This window comes from Chionomys nivalis, chromosome 7 (genome assembly GCF_950005125.1).
Source record: "Chionomys nivalis chromosome 7, mChiNiv1.1, whole genome shotgun sequence".
Classification (NCBI taxonomy): Eukaryota; Metazoa; Chordata; class Mammalia; order Rodentia; family Cricetidae; genus Chionomys; species Chionomys nivalis.
In genome coordinates this window covers 58825066-58845291 of record NC_080092.1, presented here as the reverse complement: position 1 = coordinate 58845291, position 20226 = coordinate 58825066, and the positions used below count along the sequence as shown (strand labels likewise).

Genomic DNA, 20226 nt, shown 5'->3' with positions numbered 1-20226 from the left:
GGGTAAACACTGTACTAACTGTGCTATATCCTCAGTACCCAAGCATCCTTTGTGATAGCCATTTTCTCCTGCTATCCTGCTCCAACCATAACAGTTTTTCTGACATAACTTAAGGCATCAAATCTAGCTTCAATCATTGAAACATCTGGTTCCTGTGACTGAGGGGAGCCTCTCTTGAAGGAAAGTGTCCCAGGGTAGCTGTGTGACTTAGGTAGCCAAGGACCTTTTGGAATTTGTCTAGTCCAAAACATACCAACTACCACTTTAAAATTTATCTTATCTTTAATAATTTGCTGGGTAGCCTCAACACCTCATTTAGGTTTTAAAAAAAAAAGCGTTTTGTGTGCATTGGAAGGAAATCCCATGTGCGACAGTGTTCATCCAGGGCCCTGAGGATAGATCTTAGGTGCCAGGCTTGGCATTAAGCACCTTAACCCAATGAACCATCTTATCAGCTCCTCATGCTCCAGTTTAAGTTTAATCCTAACTCCTCTGAAGCTGTTACCAACCTAACACTACTTCTATACTGTGATCTGTCATCTTTCTTTCTTTTTTTTTTTTATTTTTCGAGACAGGGTTTCTCTGTACCTTTGGAGCCTGTCCTGGAACTAGCTCTTGTAGACCAGGTTGGCCTTGAACTCACAGAGATGCGCTTGCTTCTGTCTCCCAAGCACTGGGACTAAAGGCCTGCACCACCACCGCCTGGCGATTTTTCTTTATTGGGACAGGGTTTCGTTATATAGCTCAGGATAGCCTGGAACTCACTAAGTCGACCAGGCTGGCTGTGAACTCATAGTAATTGGTCTGCCTTTGTCTCTGGGATCAAAGGTGTGTGCTACCACACCCGCTTCTTTTGATTGTCTAGACTTGTGACAGTCTCATAATAAATTTTAATCATATACCGCCCCCCCCACACTTCCCAACAAGTCCCTCTGAGTTTCATCTCTTTTAAGCTTATTTTTATTTTTTTTATTTTTAATTTTTTTGGTTTTTCTTTTTTTTAAAAAATATTTATTTATTTATTATGTATACAATATTCTGTCTGCATGTATGTCTGCAGGCCAGAAGAGGGCACCAGACTTCATTACAGATGGTTGTGAGCCACCATGTGGTTGCCGGGAATTGAACTCAGGACCTTTGGAAGAGCAGGCAATGCTCTTAACCACTGAGCCATCTCTCCAGCCCCTTTTTTGGTTTTTCAAGATAGAGGGGTTCTCTATGTAATTCTGGAACTAGCTCTTATAGACCAGGGTGGCCTTGAACTTACAGAGATCCACCTGCCTCTGCCTTCCAAGTGCTGGGTTTAATGGGACGCACCACCACCCACTTCCACCCAGCAAGTTTAATTTTTTTAAAAAATACTTATTGTGTGTGTGTTCGTGCATGTCACAGCTCCCCTGAAGAGGTTAGAAGATAACTTGCCACAGTTTTGCCCTTCCAGTATGTGGCTTCTGGGAGTTGAGCTCAAGTGATAATGATGTGGGAGCCTTAATCCAATGAGCAGTCACATTGGTTCTGACCTACTGGGTTTAATCACTGTTGCTCACATGAGCAGGGTGGGGGTTACTTACTAATACCCATCAACCAATAAGCCTTCCTGGAAAGTGGGGCCTTATGAGTGGGGCTAGCTTTGAACTCCCCAAATTGCCTCCACCTCCTAAGTACTGGGATTACATGCATATATCATACACCTGGCTCTGGATCTTGATTCTTCAGGTAATTTGTTATTGACATATTCAAGGAAGTGGCTAGTCAATTAGTTCTGTGTGCTTATACCATCAGAATATCGCTGTCCACATTAACACACAGGACTTAAAAGGATAAGCGGGGGAAAAAAAAACTGCATTTGTTGAATATAGGCATAGAAAAAAATACCTGTTACACGTGAAACAGACTTTGACCGGCAAGGGAACGAGACCATTATGATCTAACTCATGCTGTGTTCTTTTAACGTTCTTCCCCGTGGTTTCCTCCTTTCTTCTCCGTTTGCTAGAACCTAGAAAAGAAGCTGGTGGTGCTGAACTGCCCTTGGCTTCGAATTTCTTGTTGGAATAGGAAAACATTAAGTGAAAGGAACAGATCTAAGCAAAAGCATGTGCCATGGCTGGGATAGATTTCTTTCTGAGGACCCCAGGGCTAGTTTCAAGTGACAAAACAGGAGTAAGAAAGAAGGGTGGGGGAGACGACGACACGGGATGACCACAACAGATACATGGCGAATAGAAGCAGGAGTTACCTGCTTAATGGCAGAAACACACTGATCTTACCAATATGAAATAACCAGAAACCTGGGATAGTAGCAACCTATGTCCAAGTCACATGGTCAACAAAGACTAGTCTGTGAAGATAACTGAGCAATTTAATGTCTCTATAGAAACCAGAAAAGCAGATTCCATATGCAACCCTCCCTCCCAATTTGACACAGGTTCTCTCTCTGTAGTTCTGGCTGACTTGGAACTTGCTCTGTAGACAAAGCTGGCCTAGAACTCAGATACTCATCTGCCTCTGCCTCCCAAGTGCTGGAATTAAAGTTATGCGCCAATAAGCATAGATATATGTGCCCTTTAAAATAAAATGTACATGTGTAAAGGTCAGAGGATAACTTTTCCCTACTTCCACTTTTATGTGGGTTCCAGGGATCAAACCCAGGCTTGCATGGCAAGTGCCTTTACTATCTCAGCTATCTTGCAAGTTGTCCGATAGGCTTTTCCATCCATGCACGCATATTCCTCCTCCTTTCTCACATACACAGTCTCTGCAGCCCTAGCTGGCCTCAACCTCACAGAGATGCATCTTCCTCTATCTTTTTATGCTGGGACAAGAGGAATGTGGCACATTTGGATCATGTGTATTCTTTTTTTCCTTTCTTTTTCTTTTTTTGGTTTTTCGAGACAGGGTTTCTCTGTGTTAACAGCTTTGGCTGTCCTGGTGCTCACTTTGTATACCAGGCTGATCTCAAACTCACAGATCCAGCTGTCTCTGACTCCCAAGTGCTAGGATTAAAGGAATGCACCGCCACTGCCAGGCTTCACGTGTCCTTTTTAAGCCTTCCAATTTTCTTGTTTTTGTATATGTCTTTATCTGAAGGCATGAGATTTCCTTTGACTGCAGTCTACTTTACATATTGAGGCAGCTCTTCTTCTGGAGCTCAACACTTTAGTTTGTCTGGACAGCAAGCTTATTCCACTTCCGTCTCCCACAATCTGATTACCGGAAGGCTGTCCTGCCCACCTGGCTGATGACATGGGTTCTGAAATTATGAACTCCAGTTCTCACATTTGCACGGCAAGTGCTTTATTCCCCGAGCCATCTTCCCATATTACCTTTTGTTTTTTCAGACAGGGTCTCACTTTGTAGCCTAGGCTGGTGAAAAACTCACTACATAGCTTCTGCCTCAAACTGATGCTGGAATTACAGGCAATTAAGACACCATGCCTAGCCAATCTGACTGTTTTTTAGGGGGAAAAAAAGAGATCTAGAAGTGTCATGGTATCAAACAGAAGCCATGACTTGGTTTTCTTTGTTAAAAGGGGAAATTTGACAATAGCTATCAAATCTACCATTGCCAACTGTGACCTAGCAATTCTAATAATATTAGGAGCTGGAAAGATAGCTCAATGGTTAAAGGGACTGGTTGCTCTTTTGAAGGACCCAAGTTCAATTCCCAGCATCAACATGGGGGTTCACAACTATCTCTAATTCCAGTTGCAGGGGATCTGATACCCTTTCTAGGTTCTGTGGGCACCAGGCACACACATGGTGCACAAAACATATTTGCAGGCAAAAAGCCATATACATAAAAATAAATAAATTAAAAAATGTTAGGAACAATTTAAATGGCAATGAACAGAAAACTGTTTAAATCAATTATAGTACATTTGTATAATGGACTATTATGGAGCCATAACAAAAACCTAATGAAATGCTACAGTAATGCTAAAACCACTGGACTGCATTTTAAGAATAAAGAACAAACTGTAAAAGTTTGTACAGTATGTTATTTAAGAAGAAAGTACAGGCAGACATACATACTTACATACTCTTTTTCTCCCTCTCTCCCCAGAATGATAAATAAGAACCAACCAAAGAGCAGCTGTCTGCAAAGGGGAGGAGGAGATGCTGGGGATCAAATCCAAGACTTTGTGCATGTAGTTCTACCACCCAACTATATTCCTAAACTTTGTTTCTTCATTCATTTATTTAGAAATTTAAAAGATTTGGGCCGAAGAGATGGCTCAGAGGTTAAGAGCACCGACTGTTCTTTCAGAGGTCCCGAGTTCAATTCCCAGCAACCGTATGGTGCCTCATAAGCATCTATAATAAGATCTGGTGTCCTCTTTTGGGGTGCAGGCACACATGCAGGCAGAATACTCTATGCATAATAAATAAATCTTTAAAAAGAATTTAAATAATTTAATTCTGTGCATCATCTATCTGCATGTGGGTTTGTGCATGTGCCTACAGAAGTCAGGTGTCAGAGACAGCTGTGAGCTGCCTGATATGGGCGCAGGGAAAGGAACTCAAGTCCACTGGAAGAGGAACAAGTACTTTTAACTGCTGAGTCATCTCTCTAGTCCCTCTTTTAACTAAGTTTTTTTTTTTTAAATTTATTCCTTTATGCACATGAATGTTTGCCCTCTGCATATATGTGCACCATGTGCACGCCTGGTGCCTGTAAAGGCCAGAAGAGGATATTGGACCCCTTGAAACTGGAGGTACTGATGGTCATGAGTTGCAGTGGGAACCAAACCTCAGGTCTCTGCAGAAGCAGTCTGTGCACTGAACCACTCAGCCATCTTTTTGAGCCTTCTTTATGTTTTGAGACAGTCCCAATATGTAGTTCAGGCTGGCCTCAAATTCACGATCCTCTTGCCTTACCCTCCCAAGTGATCAGATTATTGCTATGTGTCACCCTACTTGGCTTATGTTAGGAAAAAAACCTGTAGGGCAACAATAGGACAGAAGACAGAAGACTCAGAAAATAAAAAAACTGAGTAAGTACTATGACAACTAAAACCTTTGATGCTATCTCCAGGCAGAATGAGGAATAATAACAAAAGACAATGGCTATAGGCAGTAACCTTGCAGGCAGCACTGCTCTTTGGGCTAAATAATAACCCTCTGGAAAGCCAGGGTAAGAAAGGAGAGATGATGAGGATGAGGATGTCGCTAACCTGGTAGTGCAGTGGTACAAGTCAGTTCATTGGGCAACTGAAATTGGGTAGGGTTCCGCTCCATGGCGGCAGCAATCAGCAGCTCAAAAGGCCGCCGCAGCTGAGGCTGCACATAGTCCGGCTCTGTTGCTACTGGCTCCTCATCCACGTCAATGATGTCCTCATCAACGTCGTTATGCTCAGAGGTGGGGGTCTCTGTGCTGGCGTTGGATGTGGGGGTGCCAGGCCGGCTGGCTCTCCTTTCCAGGATCCGGGCATGGGCAATGGCCTTGAGTTCAGTTTTGCTAGCTGATCTGTCCAACAAGTCAGTGTCACTGCTGGGGGATGTAGTCCGTTTACTGGATTTGTCCACCAGTCCATTGACGTGGCCCAGCTCCTTTTTCTGCTCTCGTTTCTGCGCAAATGAATAGGTGGGCCCATCATGAAAAGAACAAATAGAGATGGGTATACAATGTCCTGCTAGACCACTTATGAAAATTACAAAGTCCCTTACACATCACAGAATCATCCACCTCAGGACCTGGGACAGCAGCCTATTAAAGTTGAGATATATATTTTAATTTTAATCGTGTGTATTAGTATTTTGCCTGCATATATGCCTGATGCCCATCAATGCCAGAAGAAGGCCTCAGATCACAGAAACTGGAGTTGAGAGCTACCATGTAGATGTTCCAGGTCCTCTGGAAGAACAGTCAGTACTCTATTGCTGAGCCATTACTCTAGCCCTAGATACAGCTATAGCTGAACTAACTAAAATGGAGAAAACATGGCAGGAGTGAATTACTGAAAATAGTGTGGGAATTTTGGAATAACTGTAATTCACTGTATGATACTTAACACCTATATACATATGAAGCACAGGGCAAGCCGCTAACAAACTAAACACGGAACAAATTTAGTGAGATGACGGTAAGAACACTGTAATACAAAGGTCACTGTCACTTACTTGCCTGTGACAAGTGTATCCTGACCTACCGACAGGTTTTGAAAATAGCTCAAAACAGAGAAAGTCTGCAAAGGTAAAACAGGCTGGGAAAGCTCACTTTTCAGGGGATGGCACAGAAAGGTGCCACACAGAGAAAACCAGTGCAGAAAGCAGGCACCCAAGAACCGTGGCTTTCCATCTTAGCTAGAAACTTGGAAAGTGATACTTTGGAAAGTGATACTTCTAGAAGGCATGAAATGCAAAAGGACTTCAGTGAACTTAGTAGGAATGGAAAGTGGACAATGCAGCTCCCCAAGGCTCTAAAATCAACAAAGTGTCATATTAATCTCCATTTAGTTAGGTCCTGCCTAGGCAGCTCAGGAATTCCTCCATCTGCAAAGTGAAAGCACTGAATCCGTTCCCTCTTAGGGATATGGTGGTGATAAAAGGACTGCATCTATGAAAGGCATGGGTGACCTTCCCCAGGAATCATAACAGGACTGACCATCAGGAGTTCATGAGACCCAAAAGAAATCTACTTCAATCCATTTCACTATGAATACTGAGGTCAAAGGGGAGTGGTGGTGACAGTGGATAAGGCAGATGTGGAACCCTTAGGTAGAGAGGTCTATGTGAAAGTGAGTCAGAGCACCATCTCAGGAGGAACGCCCTATGCTAGGAAAAGAGCATACTGTTCCTAGCAAGCAAAGGTTTCTAGAGAACAAGAGGTAACAGACCTTTAGAATGAGAGAAAAATTTGGTTCCAATCTTGGCTCTTTCAATTCCTGAGTCCTTGGGAAAATAATCTGTATTTCATAGCCTCAGTCTGTTCCTTTCCATAATTAAGATCTGCCACCAGCATTCTTAGATACTTGCATAGATTAAGCAGAATAACAGTAAACACCTGGCGTACAATGGGCACTAGCAAGTTTTCACCTCTTTTCCTTGGCTGATCCCAACCCTTTCATGTCTAGCTTCTTTGCATAGTAAGTCTCTGAACAGATAGGGCATGCTCTATGAGACGCACAGGAAAGGGCTTTGGAAGCTAGGTAGCTCTTTCTGTTTCTGCAACCGAGGATATCATCACTGACCGTGACATCATGTTATGACCAAGAAAACAGCAGTGATGCCACAAGAAAAGAAATTCTTTGGTTATACAATTAGTGTGGGAAGAAAGCAGGGTAACCTACAGACAAATCCTAATTAAAGCCCGTAATGTAAAGGCGGGATCAAATATAATCTGGTGACACACACGTACTTCCTTTTTTGGGAGGGGAAGGGAGATAAAGGAAAGTTTAGTTCTTGCTCTCTATAAAAAATTTCAAAGTAGCCAGGTGGCGGCGCACATAATCCCAGCACTCAGAAGGCAGAGGCAGGCAAATTTCTGTGAGTACAAGGCCAGCCTGGTCTACAGAGCGAGTTCCAGGACAGGCTCCAAAGCTACACAAAGAAATCCTGTCCTGAAAAACCAAATAAGTAAATAAATTAAATTAAAAAAAGTTCAAAGTAGAAAATAATTAACCATGCTCATAATTCACTTAGTACTGACCTAGAGAAAAGGGAAACAAAGAGGAACAGACAACCAGGACAGGGGGGTTCAAAATCTACTCCTTTAATAAAACTGATCAAGCCTCTGGAGACCCCATGGAACTGAGAAGAAGCCTTCTTTTTTGGAGCCACAGATAAGGACACCATATTCAGGCTATTTCCTAAGAGATCAGTAAGATCAGACTAAGCCTGTCACTAGTGACTTAACATGGCTCACTGGATTAACACACCCCCCCTTCTGCCCTCTTTCACATCCCACGTCTGGAGTTTTAAGTCTTACAGTCAACATGGAGAGAGAATAGTGATTCCAGTGTTAAAAGGGACAAGAGGATGAAATGCCCTTAGGATCAAGCCCCTTAGCTCTGAAGGATCATTGCTCTAGCTCTGGTATTCTGAGTGGAGCCTTCAGAAAGCAGCATTATTACCTTTCGGCGAACAGTGCACCGGTGACACATCCACTCCCCAGGAGGCAACATCTCTTCACTCAGTGGAGGGTTACTGTGGGGAAAAGACAAGGGCAAGACTAAGTAACTAACCCTTGGATGCAGCTGAAAATAGATCTGGCACAAGCTGCATGTCCCTAACTACTGCTGTGGCCAGTTCTGGAGCCCTGATAGAGCTCTCATGTCCTTCGAAATGCCTATTTAACAACGTATCATCATCTCAAGGGGAAACTCCTTCTACAACTTAAAAAGAGAAGCCAAATCCACAGCTGTCGACCCTAGGTTTACAGGAAAAGGCCTGTTGAGAGCCTGAAGAATCATTCCCGAATTCTGTACTATGCCTCACTCAAAGTCTGAGTCTAAACCCAATCCCTTCTCTCCGTGCTTCAGAACCTTGTCACACAGTCCATTCTAACCTGACAGGCCTCCTCAGGTATCCATGCCCCCAGTGAACATTTGCCACTTCTTCTTTTGTGATAGTCTCCTGCCAGTAAAGCTGTACCCCCACCCCCGCTAGCCATTCCTACAGCTTGCTCTAGGCTCCATGGCTTTGTTTAGTCTCGCATCCACAAGCAGTCCTCTGCCCTCCTCTTCAATTAGGCTTGTCTTGTGACTCGCTTTGACAAACAGAATGCAAGACCGTTGACATGTTGTAACTTTCAAGCCTGAGCCTTAAGCAATCTGTAGATTCCAACCTTATATGTTTGGAATGTTCTGTCTCCGAGCTCTGTTAAGAGAGTCACATGGAGGAGGTTTAAGGTACTGCAATCAACAGCTTTAGTTGAACTCCCAACAGGTCGTACCAATTACTGCTATGAATCATCTTGGACATACCAGAGCAGGTAAGTCTCCAAATAACTGTGGTCCTGGCCAACTACATGTACAACAGAAAACCACCAAGCTGATCCCAATTCAAGCCTCTACTAGTCTGTTTTGGTCCACTGCGTTTTGGTAGGTTACCAGACATGGCTTCTCCACCTGCACTTTCTAGACTACTCATAAATATTCGCCCTGTTAAACAGTTGAGTTCCTTTTTCTCTGTGTGTGGGCATGTGCATGAAGTGTTTTGTCTGTGTGTATGTATGTGCACCACATAGTCGCCAGAAGAGGGTGCTGGAGTTACAAGCAGTTCTGAGCCACCTGATATGAATTCTGGAAACCAAACTCAGGTCCCCTGAAAGAACAGGATGCTCTCTCAACTTCTCAACTTTAGAGCCATCTTTCTAGCCTGCCTCCTTGCATTTTTAATAAATGAAGCCTTAATTAAAACCAGAGCTATATCAGGCATGACATATGCCCAGAATTTGGGAGGCTAAGGCAGTAAGATTGAGATTGATGCCAGCTTGAGCTACATAGTGATTTACAAGCTGGCCTAGCATGCATGAAACTCTGCTTCAAAACAAAGCAAAACTCAAGCCAAACAAGCAAAGCTCAGAACCCAAGCTGTTTAGGGTTAGAACTCACAGACCTTTAGATTATTATTTCCATTAAAGTTATCAAATTCCTACAAGAGTCACATTTATATTGCTAATACAACAGGTATCTTATTCTAAAAGTATGATTCCCAGTTAAACAGCAACATCTAGAAATGCATTAGAATGTAAATTCTAGCCTGGGACCATCACTCAGTTGGTAGAGTACTTGTCTAGCATGCCTAAGTCAGTTGTGGGGTGCCCTTTAAATCCAGGCATGGTGGTTCACACCTATAATCCCAGCATTAAGGGTGTTGGGGGCAGGAGGATCACTGTGAGTTTGATGTCAGCCTGGACTACACAGTGAGACTGTCTCAACTCCACCCCACCCCAATAAACTGGGCCAATGAGATGGCTGACTCAGTCAGTAAAGGCACTTGTTGCTTCTGGGCCTGACTACCTGAGTTTGGGCCTCCCTCAGAACATACATGTTGGAAGGAGAGCAAAGTCCTGCAAGCGATTCTTTGGTATGTGGTCAGTCTGTCTCTTAGGGTTGGTCTCTCTGTCTCTCTCTCTCACACACATACACAGTACAATAAATAAAAGGTGCCTTCAATGGTACCCTACCTCATCTATCAGAACAGTGATTCTCAACCTGTGGGACATAACCCCTTTGTAGGTCACATCAAATATCCTGCATATTAGATATTTACATTATGATTTATAAAGGTCACATCAAATATCCTGCACATTAGATATTTACATTATGATTCATAACAGCAGCAAAATTAGTTATGAAGTAGCAATGAAAATAATTTCATAGTTTGGGGTCACCACAACATTAAAGGGTTGCAGCATTAGTAAGGTTGAGAACTACTGCATCAGAATATAAACCTGGGTGGCATACGCCTTTAATCCCTAGGAAGGTAGAGGCAGGAGGATCTCTGTGTGTTCAAGACCAGCATGGTCTACAGAGTGAGTTCTAGACAGCCAGGGCTACACAGAGAAACCCTGTCTCAAAATATTAAAAAAAGAAAGAAAAAACCCAAAAATAAATAAAAATTTCAAGCTCCTCACTACTGTTAAGACCCCTATGGCCAGGACCTCATCTTTGTCTCCAGTTCCATCAGTCTGCTGGCTTACACAGCCTGTGCTGTTTCTTCTTGTCTCTATTCTTTTAGCGCCAAAAGCCACAACCACATAGGTCTTCTCCCAGTCCTTCATCCAGAATTCTATTGGATAAAGTGTTATTTCTACAAAGTTTTCTCTGAGAGCTCTGGTTCCTTACAGCACCTAAAAAGGGGTGGGGACATATACTGAAAGAATAAGCTTATAGGAAGTAAGCCCAACCCCTTAGAAGTCAGGAGACCAGGTCATGCCGTTTGGTAGGCATTTGTTTTGGTGGTCAAATCACATAAAAATTATTCATGTTTTCTAAATCACAAAACAGTGAGAAGATCTGGGCATCAAAGGCCACACTTGGACCATCTCACCCTCAACTTTTCTCATTTCTGCCGTGCTGGATAGCAAATCCAGGGTCCCCATATGCTAGACGAGTAGCTCCTTGTTGGTTTTCAAAAGACCATTTTTATAGCTACTAAGCTTAAGAACAACACACACTCAAATAATAAACAAAAAAAGAACGGTGTTTCCACTAGTTTAGTGTGCAACTCTGAAAACTAAATATGCATTCTAGTCTTTACGACTTGCTTGTTGGGAAAAACAAGGTTCTACCCTACTCCAACTTCTGCACATACAAATGAAGACGGTGCTGGAGGCCGTCTTTCATAAAAGAAAACCATTGAAAGTTAAGTCAGATAATGTTGAGCTTACTTCTACCAGTTTCCACTGCGTAGCAACGAGAACACTCTAACAACCAGTGCTGCCTAGACATCAATATGACTCCTAATCATCGAGGCCTAGAAATGGCAGTGATGACTTCATGCTATGTTTGGTGTATTACAGTTCACAAAGTGCTTTAGATCTCTCCCTCCCTCCCTTCTCTCCGAGACAGAGTCTCACTATGTAGCCCTAGATGGCTACAAACTCAAATTCATCTAGTAAAGGCAAGCTACCACATATGGCTTCAGATGCTCTCATTTGATCTTCATTACAGCACTGGAATAATTTTTATTCTTTTGTTTTTTTTCGAGACAGGGTTTCTCTGTAGCTTTGGAACCTACCCTAGAACTAGCTCTTGTAGATCAGGCTGGCCTCGAACTCACAGAGATCCGCCTACCTCTGCCTCCCAAGTGCTGGGATTAAAGGCATGTGCCACCACTGCCAGGCCCATAATTTTTATTCGTAATGTACAGATGAGTAACTGACACAGCTGAAACTATGGAGCCAGCCTGTGGTAGAATTAGAACCTAAATCAGTGTCTTGGCTCTTAAATCTTGAATGGAGCTGTTTCCTTTTTTTTTAAGAATTATGTATGTGAACACTCTATCAACTTTATGACAGAGAGGGCATCAGATCCCACTATAGATGGTAGTGAGCCACTATGTGGGTGCTGGGAATTGAACTCAGGACCTTGGAAGAGCAGCCAGTGCTCTTAACCACTGAGCCATCTCTCCAGTCCCATCGTTTTCTTTTTTTAAGACACAGTCTCATGAAGTTTCACTACATGAATTTCAGGCTGGCTTTGTTCTCCATGTAGCAAAGATGACTGAACTTTTTGATTCTCTCACCCTCACTTCCCAAGAGCTAAGATTACAGGAATAAACATCTAGCTTTAGACTAAGTGGTTTTTTGTTTTGTCAAACAGAGCTACCTCAAGTTTATTCATAAAAGGAGCCAGACATCTATGGATAGTGTGGAGGGCCATACCCGTCTGTCTACCTTCACATTGGCAGACAGACCCTTTTTATGGAGCATTCACAGGGGTCTGAACTGGAGCTGAGCTGAAGAAGGACCTGAACTGGAACTAGCTGGAATTTCAGACAGGGTGTTTTTTCCCCCAGAGATCACAGACAAAGGAAAAAGGGTCCCCAGTAACAATACCACATTTACTCAACAAATCAGTTTTTACAGACAGACCCACACCAGTCATCTGGCATTTCAGTGGACAGCACACTCCCTTTATCATTCATAGCTATTCAATAGGTAATTCAGTCAGTGACCCTTTAAAGATGGTGAGGTTAAGGCACATATGGATTCTAGAGGAAGCCAGAGTTTTACAAGTATTTATTTCTGCATTTTGGCAGCGATGAAAAGGCTCTGGGAGTAGGGACTCCTAGATGAGTGCTTAGATACATAAAAGTATTGGAGCATCTTGATTTTTAGATTGCCCCTGAGAACATCCACGTTCTAAGAAGACTGAAGTCCTCCAACAATTGTCTTCTGTACCTGGGTTGTCCTGTCCCGGAAAACCAGTGACTCTTTAGCCAATAGAGCAAGGACTTCTACTTCATTTTCTGGCTTTAAAATAATACTGGGGGTTGGAGAGATGGTTCAGAAACCCTGTCTCAAAAAAAACCAAAAATAAACAAACAAACAAACAAATAAATAAATAAATATATGTAAAGGGCTGGAGAGATGGCTCAGAGGTTAAGAGCATTGCCTGCTCTTCCAGAGGTCCTGAGTTCAATTCCCAGCAACCACATGGTGGCTCACAACCATCTGTAATGAGGTCTGGTGCCCTCTTCTGGCTTGCAGGCATACACACAGACAGAACATTGTATATATAGAAAATAAATAAATAAATATTTTTTAAAAAATTTGTAAAATATACATCTGAGCCTATGAGATGGCTCAGAATAAAAGCACTTGTAATACAATAGTGAGAATCTGAGTTCCATTCTCAGAACCCTTGACGGAAGGAGAAACCGTTGTCCTCTAATCTCCATGTGTGTACACAACTACTAACATTTTCACTTTCCTTTTTGAGACAGGGTTTCACTATGTAGCCCAGGCTGGCCTCAAACTCACATATCTGCCTCTGACTCCTAGAGCGTTGGGATTAAAAGTATATGCTACTATATCTAGCTATCCCCCTCCCCACCACCACACACAGGGTTTCTCTGTGTGGTCGTGGCTATCCTGGAACTTACTATGCAGACCAGGTTGGCCTCGAACTTAAAGAGAACCACCTGCCTCTGCCTCCTGAGCCAGCTAAAAGAAAATTCTTCAGGTTAGAGATATAGTTTAGTTGGTAAAGTGCTTGCCCAGCAGGCACAAGGCTGTGGGTTCAATCACCAGCACTGCACAGACCAGACTCAGCAATGCATGCCTGTTATCCTAACTCTTGGGAGGTAGAGCCAGGAAGAGAATTTCAAAACTACCCTTGGCCATATTATGAGTTCCAGGCCCTGCTGGCTTACATGAGACCCTGCCTGTGTAAGAAAAGAAAAATTCTTTTGAGACATGGTGTCATTAATGTAACTAGGGCTGTTCCTTCTCATTTTTACCTTCCCATTGCTTTTGGGTAATACTGGAAACTAAAACTAGCGGGCCACGGGAATCTAGACAAGTGCTCCACTGCTGAGACATGTTCAGCCTTGAGGCTGTTCTTGAACTCACGACATTCTTTCTTCAGGAGTATACTAAGATATTAAAAAAAATTTATCAACATATCCAAATATAACACTGCATACTTCAACAGAATGAAATTTAAGTATTAGAAAAAGCAGCAAGTTTCCTCTGGACAGCTGTGTGACACTGCCTATTCAAGCATGACCTCTCGAAGGTGCAGAAAATGGCCACATGGGAGGACATCGAGAGAAAAGTGCCTGAGTGATTCTTTACTAGCCTAACCACTCACTCAAATCATAAAAGTGCACGCTATGGGTTTTCATGCAAAGCCTGAGTGACAGTCTTAACAAGGAGACCAACGAGGTGCCAGGCAACCACAAATGCCCACTGAGAAACTTAGCTATTGCATCACCTCCACAGGCACACATCCTTCCAAACTAGCTGCCTGTGCCCCAAGTTTTCTTGCCTTCTATGTAGACCTGGCTGTGACATCCTCTTGGCAAAGGGCAGCTGGAGAAAGCTTCGCAACAGCACAGGAAGAGGAGGCAGGGAAAACACCAGAGTTCACCCGTGTTTGCCTCTGCTACCTCTGCTACAACATCTATCATCTGGCTGTTCTCGGAATTTTTCTGTCTTTGTAATAGATGGGTTGGCTTTACTCTTTCACCTCCTGGTTGACACTACAGCCTACCTATCTTTGGGAAAGGGTCAACGTTCTGACCTCAACAGTAATTTTTCTTCTTCTTTTTTTAAAGACAGGGTTTCTCTGTGTAGCCCTGGCTCTCCTGGAACTCACTCTGTAGACCAAGCTGGCCTAGAACTCACAGAGATCTGCCTGCCTCTGCCTCCCAAGTGCTGGTATTAAAGGCATGCACCACCCTATCTAGCAAGAGTAATTTTTTAATACTGCTGAAGAATATTTAAATGTCAGAAAGAACAACTATATACTTTGTAAGAGTCTCAGAAGTATGAAAAGTACTATTTTGATATCAAAATTTTTGTTGTTTTGTGTGAGAAAGGTTGGCCTTGAACTTGTGATGTTCCTCTCACCTCAGCTTCCTAAGTACTTGGATTTCAGAAGTGAGCCACCACATTTAGCTTCTGTCACCAAATTTTAGAGGATGACCAAGGAAAAGGTAACAGCCAGACCAAGCTCATATTACAGAAACAACTCAGCAATCTGGGCCAGCTATTTTTTTTTTTTTTTAAAGACAAGGTCTCATGAAACATATAGCCCAGGCTGGCCCCAAGGCCCCAATCCTCCTGCCTTGACATGTATGCATGCATATACACGGACACACACTGCAATAAAAAAATTGAACTTAATTTAGGCAGCAAGTTTTTACTTAATATAAAAGAGACTCCTTGGGGCCGGAGAGATGGCTCAGCAGTTAAGAGCATTGCCTGCTCTTTTCCAAAGGTCCTGAGTTCAATTCCCAGCAACCAACATGGTGGCTTGCAACCATCTGTAATGAGGTCTGCTCCCTTTTCTGGCCTGCAGGCATACACACAGAGAACATTGTATACATGATAAATAAATATTAAAAAAAAGAGAGAGAGAGAGAGACCCCTGCCTCATTTGCCACCCTCTGACAGAGGAGGGAGACTATTACTTGGGCCCTATAGCATCAGGCTTGCTCCCTACCCCCCAATTCTCATAAACCTCAAAGCTTCCCATCCTTAAGGACTGCAGTAATCTCGACATGCTGTCAGGAATGTCTTGTGGTTTGATGCCACTGCTAAATGCAGACTCGGGCTTCCAAACCCTTCCAGTTACACCTCTAGTGACCTATTTAGAAGCTGAACACATCTCTCAGAGATAGAGAAGCATAATTTTTTTCCCTTTGGCCCACTTTTGGGATATCTGTGCATATACAAATTTAAGTAATTCAACAAGCATGCAAGCCCTAAATTTGAGTTATTTACCTTACTGCATATACTTTGCTAATATACAGCCTATTTCAACACCAAAACCACAGCCTGCAGAGAGGTCTGATATTAACAGATTAGCCAGGTCTGTCTATTCGCTACATAACAAATGGCTATGCTAGGCAAAACCAGGAGGACCACAGAGGAAGGATTAAGTAATCACAAATGACAGAGTAAAGCAAATGTTAAACAGCTTAAGTCAGTGACAGAATTCTCCCAAAAATCATTTAAGAGGATGCTCTTTCAAAAAAGATGGCAAGCAAAATTAAAGGAGAGAATATGCAACCAACCTATTCCAAATATATTCAGTGAGGTTAACGGAGTAAAATTTTCATAAACCAGTACTGATTATTTTCTATGTTCACCGTAAAATTTTACGCTAATCTTTCCAAAAGGGAAACAGTAGAACTCTAGCTGATGGCTTATGATAGAAGGCCACAGTGGGTTAGGTAGTGGTAGCCCGCACCTTTAATTCCAGCACTCAGGAAGTAGAGGCAGGTGAATCTGTGAGTTTGTGGCCAGCCTGGTCTATAGAGTGAGTTCCAGGACAGCAAAGGCTACAGAGAAATCCTGTACCAAGCGCCACCCCCAACCCACCCGCAAAAAAAAAAAAAAAAAAAAAAAAAAAAATCCATGGTAGGTCCCTGTTACTTAACTTCCAATGCAGGGCCAACTCACCCCAAGTATTTTATTAGCTTCTTTGCTCTGCACAAAGACAGGAGAAAAATAATATCCGACATCTTTGTATCGGTCAGAACTGAGTGAAAACCTCTAATTCAGGTGTGCTGGTGTTGCTACAATCTGGATTCTACCTGGAACTCAAGCTCATTAGTAACTTTGAGAGGTTCCCTTGCCTGGCCTGGAATTGGAAGTGTGGTTTCTGGGCTGTGATATAAACAAATAAATAAATAAAGATAAAATATTCCAGTCCACAGAGACACCTCTTGTTCATGCATGCTGGTTTCAGAAGGAGTCTCACACAGAGCAGACTAGGGAGACTAGCGTTAGGTTCTGGCACTCCCCAACTTGCTGGTACTGCACTGGTGTTTTGGTCTGTCAAAACTAGCAAACATTTTTGGGAGATATCCCATATCCATATAATTTTTTCAGAAAAAGAAAGGAAAAAATTAAATAGTAAAGTGAGTGACATATAGGAAAGCAAATGTTACTGGAGGAAAGGAGCAGCCTGAGGTGCCACTCTCACAGAACAGCCCACGTAGCATTCTGCTCCCCAGCTAGTGTTATTTTGCATGCCTCTCACATGAAAGCATATGGGAAAGATGCATTGTTCATTCAGTACAACAGCAAATGGAAGGAGAACGCTGAAGGAGCTGATAAAGTTTGTCATTACTTGGGAAATCGCAACAGTTTGCAAGACGTACTTGGAATTTGCTTATTGTGAATTTAACAACTGTTCTATGTAGTAGTGAATTTGGTTCCTTCTTACCAGAGATTTTTTTATTTTATTTTATTTTATTTTATTTTATTTTTGGTTTTTCGAGACAGGGTTTCTCTGTGGTTTTGGAGCCTGTCCTGGAACTAGCTCTTGTAGACCAGGCTGGTCTCGAACTCACAGAGATCCGCCTGCCTCTGCCTCCCGAGTGCTGGGATTAAAGGTGTGCGCCACCATCGCCCGGCTTACCAGAGATTTAAAATTAATAAACATCTCATTCTCAATTTTTCCTACCACAGAGATGTGCTAAAACCTCATCTTTGTTTTCGTTTGCTGAGACTGATGATTCTGATAGCTGGAAATAGCAGGCAGGAGAAACAGTCACCATCTCATTCTTCTTAACTGCATGCAAGTCACGGGAAAAGTAGTCAACAAATGACCTGCGCAGTGTCCCGGGCATGGTGACAAATCAGGAACACCAAAGTACCTTTCTGAAATCCCATCTAGGACTGTACTGAATACAATGTCCTCCTCTTTCAGGAAACTGGCAAGGGGACAGCTGTACTCCTGTCCTGTGTTTCTTGAGAGGCTAGCATTATGTAGAGGTGTCTTATTAAGTGTCACCTGTGTGAATGCCAATGCTGATCATCATGCTGTACTTCCTGGGGCCCTTACGTCAAAGGAGGAATCCAGTGGTATGGAGGATAGGGTGGGGGGAGAAAAGTTGAGGAATGAGATAGTAGAGATAATTGATTTTAATCTGTCTTCCATTCTGTTGATTTGGAATTCTGGCATCTTAAAGCAAGACTACTGGGGTTGGAGAGGTAGCTAAGTAGGCAAAAGGCCATTGAGCCTGATGACCTGAGTTTGATCCCTACATGACTCCCGCAAACTGTATCCTGACTTCCATAAACAAGATGAAAGCACCCTTCCCCTGGCCCTAATTAAGGTAAAAACCCGATACTGGTTTTAAGATGCTTGTACTAATTACTGTAAGAGTCACTAGAAGCCTAAGGAGAATGTTGCACTGAGTGGTCCACTTAACCACACACCCAAGGAAGTGTGTGCGCACCGGAAATTAAAGACAAATTCAGAGATGGATTACCACTCTTACCCATAACCAAAAGCATACAATTAGTGCCCTGTTTTCTATTTTGTCACAATAGAAACAGATGTAACTCATTTCTCTTAAAACTATACCTGCATGTATGTCAAAGGTAAAAACAAAAAAAAAGTTCTCCTGATTCTATGAGCTACATAAAACCTTCAGGCAAATATTCTCTGCATTCTGATTCCTTGTTTACTATCCTTTTGTTTGTCTTTATGCTTTTTAGGACAAGGACCTGAGCTGATCTGCCACCCAAGTGCTGAGATTACAAGGGACTACTACCACACCTGGTCCTATTTTTACTACTTAAGTTTACATAAAGATACGTAGAGACAAGAGTGTGTGTGCTGGAGGGCACAATGATTCATCTGGTTAACCATTTCAAAAAGCATAACGACAGGGAGCTATTTCTACCCCACGTTCTTACCAATCAAGCTAAAATGATTAAAAACTTCATTCTTGGGGTTGGTTAGGAGTCACCCTGAAATGTTGAAACAGTATTAAATCAAATCACAGAGTACGGTCTCTTCGCACTCTTATTTGCTGTATGTATATATATTTGTGTGGGCAAGTACGTGGAGGTCAGAAGGCAACCTGTACAAATTCGTTCTCTGAGCTCGGCGTGGTGGTGGTATGTTTTTAATCTCAGCAGGCTAATTTCTGAGTTCAAGGCCAGCCTGGTCTACAGAGTGAGTTCCAGGATGGCCAGGGCTATACAGAGAAACCCTGTCTCAAAAAAAACCAAAAGTTAAAAATTGGTTTTTTACCCTCACATGTGGACTACAGGGATAGAACTCAAATGTGGGAGTGAAATTCTGAGTGAATGTGTGCACAGTCATATTAAGGACTCCAGGGGCTGGAGAGATGGCTCAGTGGTTAAGAGCATTGCCTGCTCTTCCAAAGGTCCTGAGTTCAATTCCCGGCAACCACATGGTGGCTCACAACCATCTGTAACGAGGTCTGCTGCCCTCTTCTGGTCTGCAGACATACACACAGATAGAATATTGTATACATAATAAATAAATAAATATTAAAAAAAGAGAATATTAAAAAAAAAAAAAAAGGAAGGACTCCAATGCCTCAGGCACGGGAATGACAAAATCTTCCCAGGGCAAAACTCAGAGGGATAGTAAAACTTGCCTCTGGTCCAAATGCAAATGTTGATAGTGTATGCAGCCCACCCTAGATATTTACATTCTGAAGACTGTTGCTGAGATTAGTTGAACCTGCTTCCTTGTTCAGCTGCCTTCTTGATAGCTGTATGGAGTAGCCCACCCCCTTATTTACCTCCCTGTTCAAATACACACATACACCCCCACCCCAAGAAAAGAAGAGTTAAAGGAAGTAAAAAGATACCCAACAGGATGATAGAATATCTACAAATCATATATGGCAAGGGATTTGTATCTGGATCTCTTATAATTCAATAAATAATAACAATAAACAACTAGGATGTAGCTCAGGAGTAGTGTATAAGGTCTTGAACTCACAGAGATCCGCCTGCCTCTACGTCCCGAGTGTTGGGATTAAAGGCGAGCGCCACCATCACCCGGCCTTGAAAAGTCTTAAAAACGAAACCCAACACTCTTGGAGGCACACCTGACTGAGAATTTATAATATATAATATGACTGAGAATTCATAATATATAATATGATCCTCATCTCCAGATTTAAAGATAAGATAGATATAAACACATCTTTCAAATATTTATGACTGAAAAAAAATACACAAGTTAGTTACAAAGGCCAGAATGTTGGTGGTGCGCATGTGTAAATTACTGTGAAACCCTTTGGGAACACCAGGAGACTGACGTAGAAGAT

General features: G+C 42.5%; 1 protein-coding gene across 1 annotated transcript in view; it reads right to left on the bottom strand.

Annotated features, from left to right (window-relative positions):
• The window catches only part of Phf12 (PHD finger protein 12), a 43732-nt gene that overhangs the window by 14623 nt on the left and 8883 nt on the right, over positions 1 to 20226 (bottom strand). Inside the window, exons 3-5 of the mRNA XM_057774548.1 lie at positions 8073 to 8145; positions 5175 to 5568; positions 1876 to 1996 (exon numbers count right to left, since the gene is read on the bottom strand). Coding sequence (XP_057630531.1) covers positions 1876 to 1996; positions 5175 to 5568; positions 8073 to 8145 — 588 coding nt within the window. The remainder of the gene's footprint in view (positions 1 to 1875; positions 1997 to 5174; positions 5569 to 8072; positions 8146 to 20226) is intronic.